This window comes from Fukomys damarensis, unplaced genomic scaffold (assembly GCF_012274545.1).
Source record: "Fukomys damarensis isolate Sample0158 unplaced genomic scaffold, DMR_v1.0_HiC HiC_scaffold_5, whole genome shotgun sequence".
Lineage (NCBI taxonomy): Eukaryota > Metazoa > Chordata > Mammalia > Rodentia > Bathyergidae > Fukomys > Fukomys damarensis.
The window spans coordinates 16,280,270-16,301,171 of NW_022900917.1; the positions used below are offsets into that span (position 1 = coordinate 16,280,270).

General features: G+C 30.7%; 1 protein-coding gene across 4 annotated transcripts in view; it reads right to left on the reverse strand.

Annotated features, from left to right (window-relative positions):
- The window catches only part of Vps13b (vacuolar protein sorting 13 homolog B), a 675,222-nt gene that overhangs the window by 565,072 nt on the left and 89,248 nt on the right, over window positions 1–20,902 (reverse strand). For all 4 annotated transcript variants that reach the window (XM_033759979.1, XM_010619560.3, XM_010619559.3 and 1 more), the window contains exon 16: window positions 19,364–19,488. In XM_033759979.1, the coding sequence (XP_033615870.1) occupies window positions 19,364–19,488 (125 nt within the window). The remainder of the gene's footprint in view (window positions 1–19,363; window positions 19,489–20,902) is intronic.

Sequence of the window (20,902 nt, forward strand, 5' to 3'; positions counted from 1 at the left end):
AAAAATTGTAAAAGCAGGCAGAGAGCAGAACAACACATCACATACAAACACACAATAGAATTAGGGGGATGGCTCAGTGATGGAGTAAATGTTTGTCATGTATAAGGTAGCCCAGTGTTCAATCCCCAAATACAAAGGAGAGAGGAAGGAAAGGTACAGAGAAACTAATCCAAATTTCTTATAGAAATCTTTCACAAAATGAGAAAATAGAATAACCTTAATCAAGTGCTACCTGAAAAAAGCTGTCAACACATAATTAAAAACTCAAACAATGTATCTTTCAAAAAAATAGGTAACAAAAAGCCTCTTATGACTAAACATGCACTATAAAAAATTCTAAAGAAAATTCTTCAGGCTAAACAAATGCTACATGAAAATCTATGGATCTATGCAAAAACCTGTGAAGCATGCTATGAATGGTAAACATATGGGTGAATGTTTAAAAAAAGAAGTGTCAGGCATGGTGATGCGCACCTGTAATCCCAGCACACTGGGAAGCTGATGCAGAAGGACTGCAAGCTTAGGCTCAGTCTGGGAAATTTAGCAACTCAACAAGACCTTTCCTCAAAATAAAAAATAATAAAAGGGCAGGGGATGTACCTTGGGGTGAAGGCTCTGGGTTTAATACTTAGTACCAGAAAAAAGAAAAAAAACAGACATTCTTTCTCAATATCTTCAAGAGAGTAAAGAATTCACTGTTTAAATAAAAAATAAAAACAATGTATTCTAGGGCTTATCTATAGAACTACAACTATGTACATATACTGTTCTGATACAATATATGACATGGAATATTATTTGACAGTAATAAAGATAGTAAAAGAGGTAAATTCTAAACCTTAGAATATGTAAAAATAATACAAAGATTGTTTAATACAGGAAATAGTGGAAATTGAGTAATTGTAAAAATGAAACTGTAGAGATGAAATGGAATCAAACTAAATGAAGTTAGAAAAGAATCAATAGAAATGAAGTTGGAAAAGAAGTGATAAAACACTTTGAAAACAAACAGCAAAATGACAGACTTAAGCCCAAAAATCTTAATATCATTAAATGGCAAAGACCTAAGCACATTAATTAAAAGCAGAGATTATCAGATTGTATTGAAAACAAATGAAACCAACTCAATCCCTTTGATAGAAACCCCACAGTTAGCATAAAAGAGATAGGTTAAAAAGAAAGGGGAAATAGATTAGGAAAGGAGTAAAGGGACGGGATGGGGCACATTTATACAAAACTAAAAAGACTAACATAGTAATACCAGGCAAAGCAGACTTCAAAACAAAGAAAATAACCAAGGATAGAGGGATTTTTCTATATAAGTTTAACAGGTAAAGTCATTTTAGGTGATGTAACATAATTTTTCTCTCTACATTTCTTGCATGTGGTGATGAGAGAAAGAAGTAGAAAAAAGATGACTTTTTCATAATGATAAAGGTAAATCGGGTTCATATACACTTCAAACCTTCCAGGGTTTTGGGGGATTTTTGTTGTTGTTGTTATTTGTTTGTTTGTTTGGTACTGGGGATCGAACTCTGGACATTGTACTTGCGAGGCAGGGCAGCACCACTGAGCTAAATCCCCAGCCCTTACTTCCAACTATTTTCATCTTTACAAATGTGAAACTTAAGAGGAATAGACAAAACATTAGAGATTTCAACTCCTCTTTCAGTAAGTGGTAGAAGAAAGTCCAGAAAAATTAAAATCAATCAATTTGGCCTAATTAACATATGAAGAATGCTGCACACCACTCAAACAATAGCAGAATACACATTAATCACTACACACTCTATTGTTGGCTACAAAAACAAGTTTCAATAAAATTTGGAGGTAAAAAACCCAACCAAGCATGTCTGATCACAATGGAATAATTGATCACAATGGAATTAAACCATAAACTAATAACAAGAGTATCTACCTAACATCCAAATATTCAGAAATTAAACAAAAATAACTCTAAAAGTAAAATCAAGAACACTGTACATAAAATTCAGAAATTTCCACAATATAAAATTTTTAAAAATTATGAAATGATTTTAGAAAAGGATCTGAAACTGATACATATGACAGAAAGGGCAATCTAAAATATGCACAATCTATGTTTCTAGAGAAAAGTGCAAAATAAATACAAAAGAAACTGTACACAGTATCACCATGAGTGGAGGCCAGCCTGAACTACATAGAGAGTTTAAGGCCAAACTGAGCTACATACCAAGACCCTGTCTCCAAAAAAAAGGTACTCTACAGCCATTAGAAGCAATGATAAAAGCAAGAGCCATGTTCTTATAACTACAGCAATAATTATTAAGCAAAATTATGAGATTCTTTTTACAATGATGGGAGACTTTCCTATTTTATTATAAAGTTAGCTACTGTATACAGTACCCTAACTTGTAAGATATCATATATCATATAAAATCCATATAAACAATATAAAATTGTTTCCAAATATATAAATAGATTTGAATAAAATTTAATCATATGCAAATTCGAAGATCAGTATTCTACGTTTTAATAATGCCCAATGGTAGAGTTACTCCCTCCTTCAAATTTATTATTAAAGAAAATAACATGTTGTAAGCACATCAGTATTCAATACTAAACAAAGTAATTATGTCATATACTCAGGATGTGTTTCTGTAGGTTCATTTTTTAACTAAAACTGATAAAAGGGAAAGTGCATTATTATAATTCTTTCAAATACTCTAGCATTTAAACTAAAATAATTAAAATGACTTAGCAATAGGTAGTGGCTTGACCGTGTATATGATATTATTAGTTTAATGTTTTTATAACAATATCAATAAAAAATTTTCCCTTTCTCTTTTGTCAATTTTGAAATATATCAAACAGGTTAATAACTATGGAAAATAACAATGCCCGTGTATCTATTATCCAATTCAGCACGTCACAACATAACACACTTGCTTCAAAAAATTGTTTAGAGATCAATTGGTTTTACAACATTTTTAAACAATTTGGGGGACTCATTAAATTGTCAATGAAAATGTTCAATAAACATGTGATTTTCCTTGTTATTTATACCACTACACATTTATTAAACTTTTCTTAAAATAAAACAGCTCAATATAAATTTATATTAAAACTACAACTTCTAGAATTACTTAATTGTTCTGAAATATTATTGAAGCTCCACTTTAACAGTTAACTTGGTCAATATAAAATAATTTACTTAACAAATGCCTACTTCTCACATCTAGAAGTCTTAGTCTGAACATATGTTCATTTTACAGAATAGGTTTAAAATCTATCAATTCAAACATTACTCCCTAGGGAAAAATAAATCCTAGTGTAACTAGTGGGATAAACAACTCATTAAAACTAAACTTGGACAAACTCCAGGATAAATTGAAGGAAATAGAAACAAGTACGTCTTGATTGTAGAGCAACAAAGACTGAAAATGAATATTCCCTAGTTAAATACTTTAAAAAGGATTCTCATTGTACTATTTGGTAGTAAATTACAGTACAGAGCTGATGAAATTCCTGGAACAATGTGTTATTCCATAAGAAAAATCTTCCTTTAAATTTTTTAATTAAAAAAATGGAATTATATTTCTTACTCCCAAATGCATAGAAATTAAACAATCCATTCAAGTTCATAGTAATATCATAAAAATTTTGCCATATGTACACTTGAGGAATAGCCATCTATTCTCTTTAAATCAACACACCTCATAGCAATTGAAAGAATATTCTCAGTAACAGCTGGATCTAAAGATTTATACAGAGTCCCCAAATGCAAAGTTTGAACATAAAAATTGCTTCCAAAAATGTATTTTTGTTATTACTCATACCCTGTACAGTAAAATAAGATTAGTTCACATTTTCCAAAATAAAGTGAGTACAAAAACTTCATTAATTCAACTTATGAGAGTAGTTTTAAAAGGTAAGGACTGTACATCTTTTTACTTACAAAAACTTACAAAACACATCATACTCAAAAGATTTTAAAATTAGTAAAATGAAAAGTTAAAGATGTCTTTATTCCTACTCCACTCCCAGATTACTACTTCTTATGAGTTTAACATACACATTTGAAGACTTCTGTATAATGATCTTATGAATTAAAGTGTAACATTTATCACTTTAATGGGAACATTTATATGTTTCTGTGCATCACCTGCATTTTAATACTAAACTACATATCTTAGAAATCAAGATCTTTCGCCAGGCATGTTGGCACACACCTGTAATCCCAGCACTCAGGAGGCTGAGGCAGGAGGATCGCTGTGAGTTCGAGACCAGCCTGGGCTACAAAGTGAGTTCCAGGTCAGTCTCAACTACATAGTGAGACCCTGTCTCAAAACAAAACAAAACAAGAAATCAAGATCTTTCTACATGAATACATATGCTTCCTAGTGGTCTTTTTATTGAATGTGCTGAAATTTCATATTCATCAGCAGATTATCTGAGTATTTCTCAAGATCCTTACCAATATTAACTATTATCATGTATATGAGCATTTGCAAATTAATTTGTTAAATACAAATTTTAGAGTATATTGTTATACTGCAATATGAAAATATTTCACCGTTTTTCAAATTTCTAAAATATTATTTGAATTAAAATGCTAGATAACAGGAACTAAAAATAGGAATAAAAGCTGTCTCTCAGGGCCGGGGATTTAGCTCAGTGGTGCTGCCACCTGCCTCCCAAGTGCAATGTCCTACCTTTGCTCCCCGGTACCAAAAATAAAAAAGGTTGTCTCTTACTAAACGACGAAAATAATGACTGTCTGAATTACTTTAATACATAAAATCTAAAATTTTATAATTAACCAAACAAAAAATGAATTTTTATAAAACCACCATGAGATACCATTTCACGTCCCCTGGAATAAACATAACCAAAAGTCAGACAGCAGCCAAAACTGGCAAGGCTATGAAACAATAGAGACCTGCATATATTGTTGCATAGAATGTAAAATGGTGTCACTATGCAAAACAGAATGGTGGTTTCTTAAAAAGTTAAACATAAATTTACTAAATAATCCAATAATTCCTCCCTAGGCATATACCCAGAGAATTGAAAGAATAAGTCCACACAAAGATTACTACTATAATGTTCACAGCAACATTATTTATATTAATCATGAAAGTATAAACAACCCAAATGTCCATCTATTTCCAAATAAGTAAAACTATACTTATACCTATCCTCTACCTATACTAAAAGCAAAAATAAAAAAGAATAAAAGTACTGATAAATATTATAGCATGGATGAAATCTAAAACAAAAGACCACAAACTATAGATTGCATCCAGTAATACAAAATACTTAGGAAAAGTGTACGTATAGATACAGGGTAAGGAACTACAGGGATAAGATTCTGAAAAAGAATGCCCACCTTGTTAAATTAACTACAAAACACTGAACTGTATGTTTAAAACAGTTTAGTTTTAGGGGAAGTTTAATCTCAATAAAGGAGTTTTTAAATGAATAATATAAATGTACTTGAAGATTATTATGTTACTATGATTTTCAACACTGAAACAGTGTGATCTCAATGGAATAATATTCAATTTAAAGCCACATTTATCAGGCAAGTACTAAGCATTAGCTACTACTAGAAATTATATAAAAACATGATGAAAAGGACATTATATGCTCATGGAGAGCTTAGTATCTAACATAGCAAGATAGTTATAGTTCGCTCAAACACTTGTAGTGCAGAAACCAAATGCAAGATTTTTGGCTGCATATCTCCCCAATTCCACCTGAGCATTTCCACTTTGAACTTTTTACATATTCAGCTCTAGATAAAATTTCATTTAAAGAAAGGATCCTTAAAAACAGAAAACCACTAACTTATGTGAACTTCACTATACTAGCGACAATGAAGGTCTGCTTGTTGTGTTAGGAATCCCAGCACTTAAAGAGCAGCAACAGAGCACAACAGCACAACCAGGGGCCTAAATTCAACAAAGTACTTATACTAAATAAAAAGAAAATAGCTATGATAAGAAAAAAAAGTACAGGTGTAAAATATACCTTCACATTAGAAACCATAAAGTTGAACATGGTGGCTCATAGCACTTTGGGAGGCTGGGGCAAGAGGATAACAAGTTCAAACCCACATTGAGCAACTCAGTGAAATTGTCTCAAAAAAAGGTTTTTTAAAATGATAGGGATATAACTCAGTATCAAGTCCCTGGGTTCAAGCCCCAGTACAGGAGGAGGGAAGGGGGGAGAAGGGAGAGGGTAGAGGAGTGGCTGGGGGGAGGACAGGGAGAGGGAGAGGAAATTCCAATTCAAATGCAATGCGAAGTTGCAATATAGTTTTCCTCTTGAATATATACACTGTATAATCATTCTCCACAGGTGAGAAACCTGGAAGCCCTTCACCTAAATAAATCTACTTATTTAATCAGCCTAGAACACTCAGAGAATGCTTTAAGAATTTCTAACCACTGCATCCAGCTAGCAACATTTCCAGGTTACTTGAAATCCTTTTTCCTTAAGTAAAATTTGCAAAGAGTAAAACATAAGAATTCTAACTGTACAGTTATTCTCACAAATACTCATGCCTTTGTTATAAACCATGTACGATTTAAGATATAAAATTTGCCATCTCAGATATTGCCAAGCAATCCTTCATCTTCCATCCTCTCAGAAGCAATCATCTTTTATTTAACTATCAAATAGCTTTCACTGTTCTACAAATTCATATAAAATCATATAGACTCATAGAATATTTTTGCAATATCCTCTTGAGTTCAACGTTTTTTCAGTTAGGATTTACAATTGATTATGTGCATCAATAGCTCATTTTTCTAAATTTACTGACTTATTAAATCGACCATATTAATACATGCAACTAAAAATATTTCCTTTTTTGGCCTAGTCAAATGAAATGGTATGAAATCTTTTCAAAAGGAAGTCACCTATTAGTTTTATAAATGCCATATGTTTATTTTTAAAATTGAAAAAGAGGCAACAATAATTAACATATCTAAAAATCACATATGTCAATCACAATTCAAAACAACTTACATTTGTTCTCATTTAACCTTCAAATTAATCCTAAATTAGAAATTATAAATTCCTCTCTTTTATAAATGAAGAAATTAAGGCCAAAAACAAACCAAAAAGATAAAGTAACTTTCCCAAAGACACAAGGCTAATAGACAAGATTTTAATGCAAGCATTCTAGTTCTAAGGTTCACGTTCTTAAAAACTATACTACATAAATCAAGTGTTACTTAACACCAATATAAAACCATCATAAGCAATTTAGCAATAGCTCTGGATTTTCTGCAAGGACTTCCTGTTAATATAAAAGGAAAAATTTTGTACTCTTTATTTTGTAAAAATTTTTTTCACTCAATATATATCATGAAAAACTTTCTATACCAATGTGGCCCTTGGAATACCACTATGAATAAGTCATGGTTATTTGCATCTTCTTTCTTGGTCTTAGAATTTAAGAGGTTGCTCTTAAATACTGAGCCACACATGCATCTGCAGCCAGGTTTGTATGGGTTTTTTTTTTTTTTTTTTTTGGAAGATAGTTCTAATTATGTCTTACCTTTACTAAATTACTTTGCTTCTCACAGTTTTTAATATAAAAATGCAAATCTTTAAAATATTTTATAATACACATCACAGTTTGGCCAACTTGGCTGTCTAAATTCATCTGAAATTATCGTCTTTCCTATCCCTTTACCTTCTTCAATTTCTCACCTTTTAACCCCTCTTTCAGCACATTATTTCACTAGATTACCCACTAAATGATACTTTTTTTGGCTGGGTTACATTCTCTTAATATATGCCTTCATAGGACAATGTTCTTGCTTTTCACTGTACTTTTCACATAAGTGATTGTATATGTTGTTGTGCGATGATTTAATAGCCCTCTATTCCCACAACAATAGTTTTATATGACAGGCATCAAAAATGTTTTCAAAATGTAACTTATTATATAGCTAAAATGGAGAGAGAATGCTAAATATTAACGGTTTCTTTTAAGAAACTGGCAATGCACTTCAAGTTATAAATCATAACAATGAACACAAAGTTATTATCAAGAACCTTCTAATGGTTACCAACATGTTAATAACAACTTCATTATCAACAGATTAAAAGATGCCTACAATAGGTGATTTTCTTTCTCTAGTTCCACCATATCAACCTACCTGACCCCTAATTCCCCATCTTTAAGAGATAATAATATCTACTTATTATAAAGGTTAGTTCTGAGGTTCAAAAAGTTCTTATATGCAGGGAAAATTATATGATTAAATGCTGAAAACATCAAAATGTTACTTACAGATATTTTTTAGTATGCACTGTCTAATATTTTGAATATAGGAAATCTTTCAAATATAGGAAAATTCCTAAATTTCAACTTAATGTGCTAAAAAACCTTAAATCATTAAGATGTCAAAAGAAATGTAAAGGCAGTGAGTTTTTAAACTAAATTTAGGGATTTAACCACAATATGGTCTTTTAATAAGTACACTGAGAATTTCTTTCAATATATCATTAAATTTTAGTCTTATCAAAAAAAAAAGAAACAGAAACATATTCAAAAGACATCATAACCAGAATAGAATGTCACAGGATAATATTCTACCACTGCTACACATAGGCAAAACTAAATACTGAAATAGGTCAATACAATTCTCATAGAAAAACATATAGCTTATTTATTCTTCAATATTAAAAAATCAAATCTATAATCAATAACCTAAGAATGAATTGTAAATGCTCCTTTGGATCCAATTAAACTATTTCACCAACTTTAAACAAAGGAACTAGAAATGGATTGTATTTACTATGCAACATCACACCCAATTAATTGATTATAAAAAGTATGTATAAATAAATATCAGATTTTCTAAAATCACAATCAAAAGGACTGTCAATGTGCACTGGACCAATACCCTCTTGCTTATTAACAATTTAAGTGCTCTTATTAATGTAAAGTAGGAAATCCTAAGGACCAGTGTCACTAGTTATACTCTTCATAACCTTTTAATTCTATACACCTAAACAATCTTACAAAAAACATAAAAAGTATACATTTTTCTTCTTTCTTTTTTTGTTTGGGGATTTTTGGTTTTCTGAGACAGTGCCTCACTATGTAGTTCAGGCTAGCCTTGAACACACTATGTAGTCCAGGCTGGCGCAAATTCACTGCAGTCCTCCTGCCTCAGCCTCACCAGTGCTGGCACTAGAGATCCACGTATCACCATGCCCACCAAAAGCGTCTATTTTTCAACTAGTCATTTATATAAACATAAGGTTAAATTAGAACCAAAACATGAAGAAAAACAAAGATTTGGTAGGAACATTAACATATATTAAAATTGATCTGACTTTCCAGGAGAGTTTTTTCAAACTATAATACAGTAGATCAATATTCTAAGTAACTACCATACTTTTCTAGTAAAATAAAAAGCACTAATTATACAAATCCCAGACATGACAATTTCAAATGTTCTCCATTATACAAATCTAAAGTTGGGATAAATTCATCAAATTAATACACACAACAGTATTGTTTTTAAACATGTCTAAGTTATTCTTGCTTAGGAATTAAGACTACGATGCTTGTCACAGAATAGTATTCCTCTTTCTAAACTACCTTTTAAAAATTTATCTGAGCAAAAGATACTCAACAAAATGAAGCATGTGAATTGGTATGAAATCGAGATTCAAAATCTTTATTATACATCTGAAAATGCTCTGGCAGGTATATTGCTTGGCAACATCCCAAAAACTCTAGAGAAAAGAATCAGTTGCTTGCTGTGTTTGAGGAAAAGATACAGAACAATGCAAGACACAGTGGATTCTGACCAGCATCCAGACTAAGGCAAACTCTATCTGACAAGGTTCAGATGAGACACTCTAAAAGGAGAGACAAGGACCTTCTGCAATAAAAGGAGACAACTTCCAGTGATGACGGAACTGTTATCTTGATTTTAGTGGTAGTTACATGACTGTGACTCTCAAAAGAAAATCACTGAAATGCCCATGCTAGGCAAGAACTGTACCACTTAGCCCACATACAATTTTAAAATGTCACTGAAAATACAAGCATACTCACGTAGTAAACAAAAACAAGTTATTGTAATCCATGTGGAAAATGTATGTAAAAGTGTACCTTGACTTAGTACAATTGCCTTACATGTTTTATAGGTTTTTGTTCTATTATTCTGGTTTTTAATCTATATCTATGATAATCAGCTATATAAGGTCTTAAAAGATGCATGAATGAATATGATGCTCACAAAATAAAAGGGAGGCAGAGGAAAGAGGTTAAAAAAAGAATTGGAGCGCTGGTGATTTAGCTCAATGGCACATCTGCCTCGCAAGCACAAGGTCCTGAGTTTGATTCCCGGTGCCAAATAAAAAGAATTGGAATGTGTTGTGCACATGTACCAATTTGCTACAACAAATGTAAACATTATGTATTACAAATATGTACTAATAAAAGTCAAAAAGAAAGAACTATTACAGGAAACTTTAGAAACTACATTCTATAGAACTCTGAATAATTATGAAAGCTTATAAAGTTATATATATTCTCAGGTATAGTGTAGTTAGGCTCCTGTTACTTTTGCAATTTTTTAAATTACTCCAGAGACTTTATAAAAATAAAATAGAATACTTCAAGTAAATTATGTATGAAAAACTAAGAACTCTCCTTAAAATACAATTTCTCTCCAAAAGAAAAAAAGAGAAAAAAAAGAGATAAAAATGTAGGAATACAAATTCAAATATCATTTAAATATTTAAGCATTTGCATTTACTTGGACATCATAACAAGATAATCCAATGCTAGATTTTTTTAAATTTCTCTTTAGATGCTAAAATCTAAAATCATTTGTTATAAAAAGCTTCATTTATGTAAAAAATGAAAGATGAACAAAGCAAAATACAAAGGACAGCTGCTTTAGCTAGCATTTGTCCTTCAACAGAAATTTGATCAAAATTACCTATTGTTTTTCCTAATATCTTTAAATTTTCAGTTAGCTAATCAAAGAATTTTTAATTAATTAAATTCTACATCAATTCATTTTGAGATTTACTTGAAAATGAACTACGTTAGGTCCTGAGGCATGAATATGTGAAAAACAAATTAATCAAGATACAAAAATGATAAATCGCTGTAATGAAAGGACTAAGCATTTTGAAAGTCAGTAAACTTACAGAGGATTTAAATTTTAAAAAAATACTGCTTACTGCCAACTACTCATTTCCTAAGTAAAGCAGACTAAATGAGTTTTGAATGTCATTAGTCATAGGGCAAAGAGTACAAACACCACTCCCACTTCTATAATTCCTAAAAAAATTATGATAAAAGCCTAGGCATTACCTGATGATGAAGACAGGCTAAAGACACGAAGGACAGTTTTAAAACTTCTCAAATCCGTTAAAGCAACAAGGTGTGAAAACCCTTCTTTCAATTCTAGAATTTAAAAATCTCTGAGTAAGTTTAAGGATAGGTATTTGTAGACCTACATACATCTTCCTCAGTTAAAGAAAAGCAGAGAGACTTGGAATAAAAACGAAATTCACTACTGATACATACTATATCAAGAATAAATAGGGCTGGAGATTTAGCTCAGCAGTTCGGGGGCCTACCTTCCAAGTGCAAGGACCCAAGTTCAATCCCCAGTACCAAAAAAAAAAAAAAAAAAAAAAAAAAAAAACAAAATAATTTTATAAAAAAAAAAAAAAAAAACCCCAAAAAAAAAAAAAAAAAAAAAAAAGAAAAAAAACAAAAATCATTATATTAAAAGAAATAAACCAGGCACAGAAAACCACACATTATAAACAAATTTATAGAAATAAAAAGTAGATTTGTGATTGCCTCAGATTGGAGATGAGCACTATAAATGAACAAGAAGAATCTTATTGGAGGAATCAAAATTTTCTTAAAATGGTATATGGTAAGTTACTATAAGTCATAAAATAGTATACTTAAAATGGATGCATTGTATGCTACATAAAACATACCTAAATAAAGGTTTTTTTAATAAGTTAGCAAAGCTACTCCTACGGAATACCTAAGAATTAAAACTTATTACCAGTTTACAGTATATCAGTGATGAAAGGACTACAAATCTTGTGTGTTGATTCAGACAGAAATAAATTTCAGCCTCACAATTTACTACATATATGTAATACAGTTTGTATACACAATAGCTATAAGTGTATCTCATTCATGAAAATATTATGAAGTTTAAATAGGATAATGCATGAAACACAATTAATGGGGCTCCTGGCACATACATTAGTAATATTAATTTTGAATTATTAAAATCATCCCCACAAATTTCTCATATAGCCCTTATCTAAACGAAAAATAATTCTGTCCATGAGTTTTAAAATACAAATCATATGCGAAGTAAAAATGTAATACTAAACAAACATTCATCATAAATTATGATTACAAAGTACTGATACAATTTGAAAGCTCTGTCAAAAGATGAGCCTCAGTAATTCCTAACTGAGAATACATGAAAAAAATAACTATGAAAAATCAAATTTTTAGAAGAGTTTACATTAAATCCAGAATTATCAAGTACACCCTTAAAAAAATCAATTCATCAGTAACTGGAAAATGTTTTCCAAAAAGTGGAAAATAAAACAATGATATACTAATTTATCCAAAGATTTTTTTCATTTATCTGCAAACCCTTGTATTTCAACTCATCACTGTTTCCTCCAGTCCTAATAAAATAATTTTCACTTCAAATATGAATCATTAAGAAAAAATAAAATATTATGCCAGCAGAAATTGAACATCATCTGGCAAGACCTAGCATAGCTAAAAGGATAATTTTTCAACTAGATTTTAAAAGACAGTCTGCAAGATGTGAAATTTTCTCTCCTTAAAATTCCCTCAATTAGAAGAACATGCATTTTCTACTGTCATGAGGTCAGGCAATTTGCCTGGATTGCTTATTGATGTACCTCTGGACAGGACCCTGCAGAGTGTTTAGCATTCAGTGGTCATTTCCCATTTATCAGTAAAACAGACCTGAATGAATAATGTGAAAAAGCAGATAATCATAGCAGAAACAGTTACTAGAGTTTTTATTGAAATAGAGGACCATTATTTTTTAATCTATTTTTTCCTATCTATCCTGTTCTCACGGCTTTTAAATTGTCTTAAAAAGTACTCTTACAGCCGGGCATGGTGGTGCACGCCTGTAATCCCAGCACTGGGGTGGCTGAGGCAGGAGGATTGCTGTGAGTTTGAGACCAGCCTGGGCTACACAGTGAGTTCCAGAGCAGTCTGAACTACATAGTGAGACCCTGTCTCAAAAAATCAAAAAAAAACCCAAAAAAACTGTACTCATAAAATAGTCTAAGGGAGCTAGTTCCTCACTTCCATCAACTAAGGACACATTGAAAAGATGACCAGGTGGACTAGAAAGGAAGCTTTCACCAATCAGCCAATAACTTTATGATTTCCTCCCCAAAACTGAGAAACACAAATTTCTGTTATCAGCTACCACCCAGTTTATGGTATTTTGTTATAGCACTATGAAAGATCAAGATATGAGCCAAATGTTCACTTGATTTAGTTTTCATTCCATTTCATAGCACTAAACTAGTCTATATTCTACAATTCAAATCTATATGTGAAGTACCGTAGTCTAAGTATTTAACAGATACACAGTCTTGAAATGTTTAAAAAGAGAAAAAAAATTAAGTAGGAAAAGATCTCTAGATCTCTCCGTATTCTAGAAAATTACAAAATTTGTCTGTTGTATGACACCAATTATATAAAGGGAAAGAACAAAGACATCTGGAAAGATAATTTTGCGCACAACCCAAAGAAGTCTAATAAATTTATTTCTATCTCCTTCTCTATACAATTTAAGTACATATACCCTAAATATGCACTTCATCACTTTTTACCTGGTCAAACTATACTGTTAAGAAAAAAACTATGTTGTATTTAAAAGATAACTATTCTAAGCAAAATGTAAAAGATGTAAGATATGATCAGCTTCTGATCTTAGAGTTAGATTAAGATAGACTTAACATTAGAAGTAAAATAGGCCAGGGATTTAGCTCAGCGGTTCGGTGGCCTGCCTTGCAAGCACAAGGACCTGAGTTCAATGCCCGGTACCAAAAAAAACAAGCAAACAAAAAAAGAATAGGAAAGAATACAGCAATGGCAAATCATATATCTGAGAAGGAGCTAACTTATAAAACATTTAAAGAATATCTAAATCTAGAATGAACATTTTCTCAAAGCCAGAAATGGTGAATTAAGCACTCATGAAAAAAATTCTCACAATCACTAATTGGGGAAATGAAAATTAAAATCACAATCAGATACCACTTCATACTCATTAGAATGGCTATTACTGAAAGTGAAAATAATAAGCGTTGACCAGGATGTAATGAAATGCAAACCTTGAGTATTGCTAGTGGGAATATAAACTGCTAGAGCCAACTGGAAGTCAATAATTCTACCTCTAGGTATATATCCAAAAGGAAGGAAAGCAGAGATTCAGTTGAACACGTGTTCTCAGAAGTTCAACTCCTACTACCAAAAGGCTGGAGGATTCCAAGTGCCCCATTGATAGATAGGTCCATAAACAAAATCATAGGACACACATAAAATTTAGCCTCACAAAAGAATTACTGAATGAATAAATACTTAAGTAATATAATTCTGATACATGCTCACAACATGGATGAGCTGGATACACTAAGTGATATGAGCTACATATGAAAGACAAATATGAACTGATGATGATTTTACCTATAGAGAGGTCTAGAATGGTCAAATTTAGAGAGGGAAAAAAAGAATAGTAGTGGAGCTGGGGGAAGAGGTAATGCAGAACTAGTTTTTTAATGATACAGATATAAAAGTTCTACAGATGAACAGTAGTTGTAATGTACAACAATGTGAATATACTTATAATGCCACTAAATTTTACACTTAAAATGGTCAACTTTGTTACATATGCTTTACCCTAATAATAAAAATAATTTTAAAGCAATATGGTACAGTTGAAACACCTTGACTCAAGAAAGTATCAAACTGAAGCACTGATATACTTACTAGACAAGAAATTTGACCTCTCCAGGACTCAGTTTCTCATCTTTGAAATGAGAAAGCTGTAACAGATGATGCAAATTTTTTTTCACTTCAAAATATTCTTTGAAAGCATATACTAAATGCCAGAATAAACAATGCCGAAATTTAACCTAGTGCCACTTGGGTGGAGGTAATTAACATACCAGTTCAGTATTAGTAGTTTTGAAAACATTCAGTTTTAAGAGAATGTTAATCACAAAAGCAGACAGACGAATACAAAGAAGCTTGGAAAAAGAGAATAAGATCTATCATGAGAAGCATTAAAAGTATTCAATTTCAGATTTGTGACCCCTATCAAACTGTGGTATTACTAATAGAATAACCTAATAGAACTGAAGCTTCTTAAGGAGGAAAGTAATATTGGAACAATAAAGAAATTCACACAAACTTTAGAACTTAACTTTTAAACTGAAATTCTAGATCAAGTATGTAAGTTATCAATGTTCATGTAATGGAACCAATGCAACAAGTAAATAATCAAAAAACTACATTCCACAGTTTGGATAAATCTCATACACATTAATCTGAGTGACCAAAACTAGTCAAAGGGAATATATGTCATATGATTCCAGTTATATTAAGTACAAGAACGATCACACTAATCTATGTTATCAACAGAGTGATTAACCTCACATGAGGGAGAAGGGCAAGAGGTTTTGACACTGGTAATATTCTGTTTTTTCATCGGTGTGCTATTCACAATTCAATTCAGTTCAGTTAAAAAAAAAAAAAAAAAGAACCTGAACACATATACTCATAATAAATACACTTTTCTATAAGCATTACTTCAACTGAAATTTTTTAAAATAAACTTGAAAATTTAGTATTCTTGCTCCATTTTAGTTTTAAGTTAAATCCAATAACTAACACCCAAAACCATCATCACTTTAAAAATTCTGAAAATAAAATTCACAGGGGACACTAAGGCTTAAACCTGCTAGTGGCACAAAGCTATAATATTTTACTGCACATAAACTAAATCTGTAAATAATCTCCTATTTTTAAAAGAAGTTAATCCATATTTGAATTATTGCACAAAATTTCTGTCATTACTGGTCACTGTGCCTTTTCTACTATACCCTAAACACTCTTCAATCTTTTTCTAAGAGACCAACAGAATGAAATTTCAACCTAACATGAGCTAGTATACAAAAAAAATTTTTTTTGAGATGTTTACGTTTCAAAACTAGGCAGTATACAATGAAAAATACAATATAGCCACAAAAAATGGGAAAATAAATTCTAACTGCTTAAGCGTTTGCTTGTTGAAGCTCAAATATATTGAAAAAATTTTTTAAATGAGAAATTTTCAATGTTATGTTTTTAAACCACACATTTTCAAAAACTATTACCAAACCTGATTATACTAAACATTCTAACTGAAACGTCATACATAATTAGCAGTTCAGTTTAGAAATAATTATAAATGAAAAGTATAAGGTGTGATAAAAATATGCAGTGTTTAATTTTTTTAAAATTAGAGTATAAGATACATTGCCATTAATTCCCCTCAAAATACTCTCCCTCACTTCAAACACACTTATCCCAGCATTCTTGCCATTTCTAAAGGAGTTCTTTTCCATGTCTTTAACTGTCCTGTCATGGCTACCTTTATGTCTTGAATCAAATAAACACTTCTACCTTTCATGGTCATTTTGACTTTGGGGAAAAGCCAAAAGTCACTTGGTGCCATACCTGGGGAAAAGGTGGATGAGGACACACCATAATGTTTTATTAGCCTACTTTCCAGTTGGACAGCATGTGGTGGCAGCATTCACCATTTTTTTGCCCTACCTCCTAAAGACCATTATGAAAGAGGAGTTCCAGAATTGGTTCAGAATATAGCAAAATCAATGGGTAAGTGTGTTCAAAATGAGGGGAGATACTTTGAGGGAAATAATGGCAATGTGTCTTTTATTATAATAAAACCTTATAAATTTAAACATATTTTTGATCACCCATTGCATAAACTATTTTGCTCATTTACATAAGGTTTGAATTTTCACTAATAATTCCAAACGTACTAAATACTTTTACAATGGGCTATCAATGTCACTGTATCAAAGCTGTGGGCTGGGGCTGTGGATTTAGCTCAGAAGTAACACGAATGCCTTGGAACTCTAAGCTCATGAGTTCAATCCCTGGTATCAAAAGAAAAAAAAAAAGCTGTGAGTTACAGGAAAAACATTATTTCTATTATTAAATGAAAAATTTACACAGAATTATATGTGTACTTTTAAAAAGTCTGTAATATGAACTTTTAGAATCCAAGTGGAATATCTTGTATAATTTAGGAAAGAGAAAACTATGGGTAGGAAAAGAGTTGACATTAAATGACATAATCTAGATGTTCTACTAAAATAATCGTCCCTGAGTGTTAAATAAAACTCTTGGTCTTCATGCTGATTTTGACTTAACTAAAGTACTACATAAGTAATTTCTCTGGTGTTTCATTGACTTCAAAATGCACTTAGCAATAGCTCAACTTATTGAATTTTATATTTCTTTTCAAATTAAGAGTTGCTAAAAACTACTGAAGATAACATTTTCTATTTATTAAGAAAAATAATTTAAAGAAACAAAGCATTATACTTTTATAAAGCACAGAGAAAATTTCAATGGAATTATGTACAAGTGACCTTACCTAGAAAAAAAACAAAAACACATCCAAGTAAGTATTAGCATTTTGTCTTTTGTATTTAGTTGTTGCATGTTCTTTGAGGGGGCGGCATCAGGGATGGAACTCCTGTCCTTGCGCTTGCGAGGCAGGTGCCTGAACCACTGAGCTAAATTCCTGACCCTGTACTGTTCTTTAAGGTGTTTGCAGACATGTTTTAGATCACATATGACAATATTTCCAGTAAACCCTACATATCCTTAAAATAAACCCCATGTATTTAAATATTTAATTCTTTTGATACAAAGTGAACAGTTCATTTTATTATGTTGGACATTTTGAGGAAGATAGAATTTTTCCAAAAAAACAGCACTATTAAAATTATTTTAGACTTGTAAATAATCAGGAGATCAGCATATAATTGAGATGACCATTTTTAGAGACACTTAGTAAATTGATACTGATATATCAACTGTGATTAATCCCATAGTATTTCTTATAAATTAGAATATCAAATTTGACATGAATGTAGTCAATATGCTACATACACACAAATAAAAAGTTAAACTCATATCTAAATAGCCTAATAAATGACATATGAGAAATACTGGTGAAAAAAGAAAAATAAACTTTATCAAGAGAATTATGAATAATGACCTTTAATGTCTTCATTTTATCCAATAATTTATTCCAAGCCTTTATTACAACTTGTATTTTTATTTTAAGTTTTCTGGCTAAATAAGTAAATCTCCTTGAAAATGTATCTACTCTTGTTACTAACTTCATTTTAAAAGTTATACAGCATTAAAATAACTGAAGTATTTTAAATAAATTAATATCTATTTTTTCTAAAAGTTGTGCCACACTAAAAAGCGAATGGAAATAATATTCTGAAAAAAAAAGGTTACTAACCAGGATGAAAAAGTAAAGATATATTCTAAATAATTAAAATGATTTAATTTTAAAATATAAAAGTATTTCAGCAGAAAATAATTTCAGATATTTACATATTATTTCATAAAGTTAATTACTTTTAATATACTAAAAGTATTGCTTTAACTAAAAACACATGATTTTAACTAAAAGCAAGTAAAGATAGAAATTTATAGAAAGAAAAGCAAAGTTTAAGGAAATATGTTCTCCAAATGAGGCAACTCAATCCTAAATGAAAATGAATAACTAAATATCAATTTCTTCCAATACGTAGCTACTGAACATATCAGAGACAGCCAAACTTTATGTAAAGGTACAAATTACTCAGGGATTATGAATATGTAAAATTATTTAATAGACAAGTGTTGGCCTTAAGTATTAATTAAAACCTTTCTTTATATTTTCTCTCGAAGAAAAAGGCACTTGCTCTTATTCCAAATTACACTCTGAAGCAACATTTTACTCTATATCTCCAGCAAAGATTACCAGTTATTCCCCCAAGAGTTATTATAACCACAAAAATACTGTGAACTAATACATTTCATTTAAAAGGTTTTTATAGTTTCCATAAAAGACATTATAACTTCAGAGGTTTTTCTAAAGCTTTACACAAAACTAATATATGGGCATAGGACAGATATACTTGATTTTATCCCCTTTTTAAATTATGTAACGAAAAGTAACATAAATACATTTTAACATGTAATACTTACCAGCAGGTGGGGAGTTTTAGTAATTTACCATAAACAGCAGTGCTAAAGGAGGGAATAATTGGCACAGGTAAGCAGTAAGATCCATTACAATCCAAAGATGTCAGTCCTGCCTGGAAACCAAATATCTGAAACAAAAAGAAAAGATCCAAATGTTCAGAAAGTTTTAATAAGCACAGGATGAAATACGTAAGTTTCAACTCACTGTACAACAGCTGCACAATATGTTCCAATGTATTTTTCTACTTGCCAAACAATCAACATTTTCTTTTCTTCAAAAATAAGAGATCGAAATATATAGCATTTTTTCATATCCGTGAAAGATCATTGCTTTTGACATTTTTAAGTTTAATATTTTATTTCATGTAACAGTAGTATTTTTACCTGCTGAAATTTATATATTTTCCAAAAGTATACCCAGCTAACTGCATTATCCCCACTGTAAATTATAAATTCAATAAAATCTAACTAAAAGTACAAGAACTATAAGAACAATCTTAAAAATGTACGTTGCCTTCAACATTCATTATTCACACACAAAATGGATATCCAAAAATATCCTATGGTTACTTTCTCTTTTCTCTCGTGAAAATAATTGTAAAGTTGAGGTTTTATACTCTAGGAAATTTTGTACATGGTTTAATTACTCTTCCTATGTTTACCCTTAAAATAAGCAACTCACACTAAAATATTGTATAAGCAATCCCTACTTTTACAGGACATTGTGATTATCTAAACAGAAAGAAACATTTTAACAGTATATTTTACATCAAACATCACAGAGAACTAATGTCATTTCTGTTCTGATTATTTCCAATATAATAAAAGATGACCATGTCATACTAAAAAGACTGACACACAGGAACACAAAACAGTACCACTGCTTTCCAATTTATTTTTAAATTCCCAGTTTTATATTCCACTGATTTCACAGCTATCAACCCAATCTCAAGGATTAATGTTAACGATAAACTCTATTAAAAAATCTTCAGGTACAGTATATTTATTCAATGATCATAAAACAATGATCAATTTCTTAAAAAGAGAACTGAGGGTGAATGTTCCTCAGTGGCAGAGCAACTGACTCTGCAGGAGGCTCTGGGTTCAATTACTAGCATATAACACAAATTCACTTATAATATTTAGATTAAGCTAAATCCAAATGGTTTCAAAATCCTAGTATGCCCCTAATATCTGTCAACTGATAATGTTAAATACTTTCTTTTAAAACCAGTTTTTAATGAATGAAACAGTGTTCTGAGCATTAAGAATTACATTTTCAAAGAAAACTGCATTTCAAAGGACATATTTATGCAATTAGTCATGAAAAATTAAAATGTTGTAACTATAGTATTAATTTCTTTATGTTCTGCTATTAACAAATGGGCAAGTACAAAACTGAGAAGAAAAAGAAAAGGCTATGTTTTGAATATCAAAATGATTACTTAAAATCATAACTTAAAAATTAATGTATTACACATTTGTTCTTTCTAAAGATCTATTCTGACCAACAGTGTATGCAAAGAAATGTGTTGGGCACTG